Source organism: Electrophorus electricus, chromosome 25 (assembly GCF_041902795.1).
Source record: "Electrophorus electricus isolate QZ-2024a chromosome 25, ASM4190279v1, whole genome shotgun sequence".
NCBI lineage: Eukaryota > Metazoa > Chordata > Actinopteri > Gymnotiformes > Gymnotidae > Electrophorus > Electrophorus electricus.
In genome coordinates, this window is record NC_137521.1 from 7,991,020 (window position 1) to 7,997,500 (window position 6,481).

At 44.9% G+C, this 6,481-nt stretch overlaps 1 protein-coding gene across 4 annotated transcripts in view; it reads left to right on the plus strand.

The window, feature by feature from the left end:
- Positions 1–1,862: 1,862 nt before the first annotated feature.
- The window catches only part of kcnd3 (potassium voltage-gated channel, Shal-related subfamily, member 3), a 93,490-nt gene continuing 88,871 nt past the window's right edge, over positions 1,863–6,481 (plus strand). For 3 of the 4 annotated variants that reach the window (XM_027001297.3, XM_035521810.2, XM_035521811.2), the window contains exons 1-2: positions 1,863–2,036; positions 3,615–4,791. In XM_027001297.3, the coding sequence (XP_026857098.1) occupies positions 2,012–2,036; positions 3,615–4,791 (1,202 nt within the window). In that variant the 5' untranslated portion in view covers positions 1,863–2,011. Of the gene's footprint in view, positions 2,242–3,614; positions 4,792–6,481 lie in introns of all 4 variants that reach the window. The other variant, XM_035521812.2, reaches the window with a different exon arrangement.

Consider the following 6,481-nt stretch of genomic DNA (forward strand, 5'->3'; position numbering starts at 1 on the left):
GTTTGAGCCATAGGCTCATTTATTCTTGACTATCGTTGCCAATATGGCACTTAAACTGTGGCTTTATTGTAGTGCAGGTCCGTAATTGCTCCTCTTCCACTGCTCTCCATCTGAAAAAAATTCAAGTGCTTGTCTTAGATACGTGGATGCAGTTGAGGTCAATAGCACTGATGTTAATGAAGTACTAGGAGGTGCAGGTTTGAGATGCATCAGTGGCTTCCTCTAAAGCCTTTCCCTGATCTGACAACGGGATGTGGGTCACAGCAGGAGGCTTAAAATTTTCAAGGCAGCGCAGAGAATAGAACCGCAGACTATCAGCTGTAACATCGGTCCCTGTCAGGGCCAACACTGCCATTGCATCATACTTTGAAGTCCAATGAGGAATACATTTCTTGTCCAGAGTTTCTCGATGCACCAATGTAGGCTGAAGAAGCAGGCCTAGGTGTCAAACATGGCTGGCAGCAGAATCTGGACAGTCTGGACAGAATCTGTTATGGAAGTAGCAGTGACAATAATAACACGCTTCTGTTACACTCTCCAGAAACAGACCCAAGATCATCTAATTGCCACACTTCTCGCAAAGTATCAGGATGTTCATGAGTTTTGCTTCCACTCATGATTTTTGTAGTAATGCCTGTTATCGACTTTAACGTCAAATCAGTGTCACCAAAATCTGATTGGCTGCAGCAGGGAAAATCACCTGACAGCAAACCGTGTGTTTGGCATTTTTTTGTTTGTTTGTTTGTTTGTTTGTTTGTTCTGCATTCCAGTAGAATGATATTGGGGAGATCATATGCAGTGATTACAGGCACCATGACACCAGCCGATAGAACTACTAGAAGTTGACGGTAAGGCGAGCGACCGGAGCAGCTTATGAGGCAGCTATCCAGATCATAAATGTCTGCTGTGGCTACTGGTCCAGGGCCATTAGTATTCCTCACGACCTTCAGCAGTAGTGTGAGCACTTCAGTCCCTGCTGAATTAATTAGGGTTTATATTGCTCAGCGGAGCAAGAAATATATGTGGGTATACAAACAAAAAGGTTTCACCTCTCACAGAACCTTACTTGCCCAGTTGACTGCCAAGATTGTATCTTCCTTATGTTCTCTTTGATAATTGCTCTGGCTCCATCTACCAGACAAGGGTGATGGACGTAGCCTTAGAGAGAAGAAGATTGGTATTAATGGTTTGGGTTCCTTTCCTTCCTGTACTGTTTAGATATTGGTTTGATATTTACAGAGCAACCTGCTTTTGGTTTATTGTGAGTGCCTGTCTATTTTATCTTTTTTATTATCTTTTCAAATATATTAGCCTACATGCTCCTTCAATGTGTCAAATGAGTAATTTATTCTTTCCAGATCATTTTTCATTTAAGAGCTGTATTAACGAAGTTGTAATATTAACAGAGTAACAGAGATAGTCTATAGTCCTTTAATACGGGATTACATCATAAACTCTAGACCAGTCCTGTGGAGTCTAAGCACACTCCCATTCCAGACATGAAAATGTCAGTGCTCGTTGGTCTCTTACATTTTCACAGTTCGCCTATGCGGTTGTCTGTTTCAGCATACTTTATTCGTGGAACGTTTTTCAAATGTTTTGAACATGTAGAATTCTGAACGTTCCTGTTGCGTTTTGATAAATAAAGTGTAGACGGTGAAGCTGAGATTAAGACAGCCTAACATCTCCCTGTATCCTGTGTACAACTAGATTGAAAGTGAGCTGAGTCTGCCTCGGCGCGTCTCGCGCTCTCCCGGCTCCACGAGCTCCGCGCGCGGCACGAAAAGAGAGCGCGAGAACGAGCAGTGGAGCGACGCGGCAGAGAGAGAGAGAGAGAGAGAGAGAGAGAGAGAGAGAGAGAGAAAGAGAGAGAGAGAGAGGACTACCACCTCTGTCTATCATCCGAGCATCCTGCGGGAAGCGGCGGAGAGAGCTGGAGCGCAGAGGGTGCTTGTTCTTTTCGTCGGAGCAAATGGAATCGTTCGGCGACTTGGACATTTAACTACGCATTATGTCGCAGAAGACGAATATAAAAAGTGAAATGTTATTTTCACTCCATACCTTGATACCGTGATTGTGTTCGTTTTCGTATAAGCTTCGTGCAGTTTAGCTTCACTTCTCATCATCGGTTATCAATTTCTAACCTGGTTTTGAAAGCTACTTTGTAAAGTCGCAACGACCACTTTCCCGAAGTGTTAGTAGTGCGGAAATGCCGTTTGTGTAGTTTATTCATTTTTGCGGGTAAGTAAAGGAACTCTTTTTGATGTCAGGCTGTGGGGTAACACTGTATGCTCCTGACATTGTGTTCGCAAAAAGCAAGAACGTAGAATACAATTATTTCAGTTTGTTCTCCCGGTGGATAACGTTTTCGTCTAATGCAATGATGTTAATCGATAAACTGTTCCCGTTTTACTTCTCCCAGTTTACGTTTATATTTGCTTGTAATTTAAAGCAACATATGTCTTGACAGAAATCTTTTTTAAAAAACAGTGTTTCAGTTTCCATCGTTTGATTGTATTGTTTGGGAACGTTAGCCAGTGCTCCTGATCAACAGGTCCGGTAATAGCCTACTCAACGATAGCTTGGTGCGGCAGAGGGTGGCCAACATTGCGCTGCGTTTAGCAGTTGTAATTATAATAGCCCCTGCTTGGATCAAATCAGAATGGATTATGTGTAAAACTCCTCTTATTACAATGCAGTGTCTTAACTCCCTGACATTTTATTCTGTTTTAGTGACTGGTGGTGTACAAGCATTTATGGAGTAGGAGCTGTATATTCTTGTACATTTTAGCCATGTTTGGTAAAAGCCGTCTCTTTCTATTTAATATGAAGTATATTAAGGCTGTTTAATTTGAAATACATTTAATGGAAATCTTTGAGGCTATATAAGAGTTATATAAGGTCGTCTGCTAGACAACAACAAATCAAGTTTCTTAGTATTTTGAGTCATATATTAAACTGTATTTCTATCAAACTATGCAACTGTATATTTTGTTAGACACTGAAAATTGCTTCAAACCTAGCTATTTCAGTTCTTCAAATATACATGTTTGGGAATAATTTTACTGCCAAATGTGATATACTTATGAAAGATTTTTCTTATGAATATGCCCTTCTGCATGCTTCTTTCTTTCTTTATTTCCCTTGGTCTCTTCTTACCCATCCCTCCCTCTTTCCATCTTCTCCCGGACTTACCCTGCCCCCTCCCTTCTCCTCCCTGTCCTCTGGTTTGTCCTTTCCACCCTCCTCTTGTCCTCTCTCCCTTCATCATCTTCATCATCCTCTCCTCCTGCCATGTCTTCCCTGTAATCTCTGTACTTCTCCATCTCCCCTTTGTACGTGGTTTCTGTTATCTACCCTCATTCCTGTTACCCCTCTCCCCATTCTTTTGCTGTACATACTTTTTTCTCTTCATATCTTGATGCAAATCCTTTCTCTCTCTCTCTCTCTCTCTCTCTCTCTCTCTCTCTCTCTCTCTCTCTCTCTCTCTCTCTCTCTCAATATATATATGTCTCCCTCTCTCTCCTTTCTGTCTTCTTTCTATGTTCCTCTCCATCCTTTCCATGTCTTTCTTCTTTAACTCACTCTCCCTGCCTCCTCCCACACCCCCATAGATGGTGTCGGAGCTGAAGTCAAGCTGGTTGTGAAGGTGTTCGACCTGCTCCCCTCGCCCCCAGACGGAGTCACCATGGCTGCGGGCGTAGCGGCCTGGCTCCCCTTCGCCCGGGCAGCGGCTATCGGCTGGATGCCCGTGGCCAATCTGCCTATGCCCATCGCACCAACCGACAAGAACAAGCGTCAGGACGAGCTCATTGTGCTCAACGTCAGCGGGCGGCGCTTCCAGACGTGGCGGAACACGCTGGACCGTTATCCTGACACGCTCCTCGGCAGCTCAGAGAAAGAGTTCTTCTACAATGAGGAGACCCGTGAGTACTTCTTCGACCGTGACCCAGACGTATTCCGGAGCATCCTTAACTTCTACCGTACGGGCAAGCTGCACTACCCACGCTATGAGTGCATCTCGGCATACGATGAGGAGCTGGCCTTCTTTGGGATCATCCCGGAGATCATCAGCGACTGCTGCTACGAAGAGTACAAGGACCGCAAGAGGGAGAATGCCGAGCGACTGATGGACGACCTGGAGGACTCCAAGGACAGCAAGCTGCCCAACATGACCTTCCGCGAGACCATGTGGCGTGCCTTTGAGAATCCTCACACGAGCACCATGGCACTGGTGTTCTACTACGTCACGGGCTTCTTCATTGCCGTGTCCGTCATCACCAACGTGGTGGAGACGGTGCCGTGCGGCTCCACCCCTAACCAGCGGGATGTGCCGTGCGGCGAGCGCTACACAGTGGCATTCTTCTGCATGGACACGGCATGCGTGATGATCTTCACCGTGGAGTACCTGATGCGGCTGTTCGCCGCACCCAGCCGCTACCGCTTCATGCGCTCGGTGATGAGCATCATCGACGTGGTGGCTATCCTGCCATACTACATCGGCCTGGTCATGACGGACAATGAGGACGTGAGCGGCGCCTTCGTCACGCTGCGCGTCTTCCGCGTCTTCCGCATCTTCAAGTTCTCGCGCCACTCGCAGGGCCTGCGCATCCTGGGCTACACGCTGAAGAGCTGCGCCTCAGAGCTGGGCTTCCTCCTCTTCTCCCTCACCATGGCCATCATCATCTTCGCCACCGTCATGTTCTACGCAGAGAAAGGCTCCAGCTCCAGCAAGTTTACCAGCATCCCAGCCTCCTTCTGGTACACCATCGTCACCATGACAACGCTGGGGTGAGTTGCCCACTACGTATTGACAGGGCAGTTTCGTCTCCTTGCAGGATTTTGTAGGTTTCAAGTGTTCAGTACTCAATTTCTTAACACCTTAGTGAATTCACTAAGCCCATCCCCTATGCGCGGCCTCCCTCCGTTAGGCCACAGGTGCAAAGTCTGAGCATCAAGTTTGTAAGTTGCTATTCTATGAGGTACTGTGAAGGGTCTTTAAACGCTGGTTCTGGTGATCAGTAAAGCCCATTATATGATGGATGGGCCTGCGATGACGTAGGTTTGTATTCCCAGCTCCATATCAACCACTGAGCATCAGCCAGTTGTTTGGGCCTCACTGAATTTATGGATGACCTTGATACTGAACTGCCCTGCAGGCTGCTGATGTCATTACTTCCTTTCATTCGAACAACAAGGGAATGTGGTCTTCACTAGCTAGTGCCTGCTGTAAAATATTCCTGTTCTTAGTTAACCCAGACCTGGTACTGCTGCCCAGCTGTGAGTTTGCACTTAACTTGTTGCTTTTGGGCTGACTTTATTTATTGTCAGTTATCTGGTAATTAATATATAAAGTGGAGTGAAACAAGCCAAGGGCCATGCTCATGCATCTCTCCTTCACATTAAGACAAGCAGCAGGCACAGCTCAATAACTCTTTATGGCACAATATGTTCTGCTTTATGGCCTGTACTCCTAAGTGGCTCAGCACACAGAAGCAGAAAGAAAGAAAGAAAGAAAGAAAGAAAGAGAGAGAGAGAGAGAGAGAGAGAGCATGAGAGCTGCATAGGAGCTTGATTGCTTTAATGGGGGAGTGCTGGATTAATGAGAATTATTGGTTTATGTGTGATTAATTGAGATGATTGGTTCTATGAGTGAGGCATGAGTGAGATTATTGCTTCTTCCAAAATGTCAAAGTTGTAAACCCCCTAACAGGGTCCTTAGCTGTGTATGCAAGTGCGTATGTGTGAGAATGAGGTTACTGTTTGAATGAAGTGTGTATGTGCCTTTTACACAGGTTTTACCAAGCTTTTACCACAGATAAACCTTACAACTCTGCAACTACGGGAAATGCACACACATTATACTCTTGTTTTCTGGTTTGCTTCCTCATTTTATTTCATAGAATTATTTTTATAAACTCTATGAGTAAGTTGCATGCTTCTCCACACCAGCTCTTGAGATCTGACCCACTCTGTGTGTATACGTGTGTTCATGTGGTGCGTGTGTCTGTCTTCTCATGAATAAAACATAGTTTATGGGTGTGGTGGTGACTAACATTGGGCTTCACTGCATTTGCTGACTAATGTAAAGCACCACGACATTTCCAAGCCCACTGACGTCACAGCAACAAACATGCTAATGAGTTAAGGGTTTGCTGCAAGTTGCAGAGAATGTGGTGATGTGTGTGTGTAAGTGCTTGTGAATTTGTTTGTTTTCTCTCTATATCTTCTGGAGCAGCAAAATGTGAAACCTGATGTCTGAGAGAAATAAATATAATAAATACTGTGCTATATGTTTTGCAAGATGAGTGAACATTTACTAAGCAGGTATGACAAAGTAATTGAGATCCTCATGTCAGGTAGTGCAGTACCATCACAGAGGAGATGACTGAATGCCATTTTAAAACATACGAAACAGCACAAGTGATCCAAGAGATTTATGAAACTGTATTCATTAAAAAAAAATGTAAAAAAACTTGCA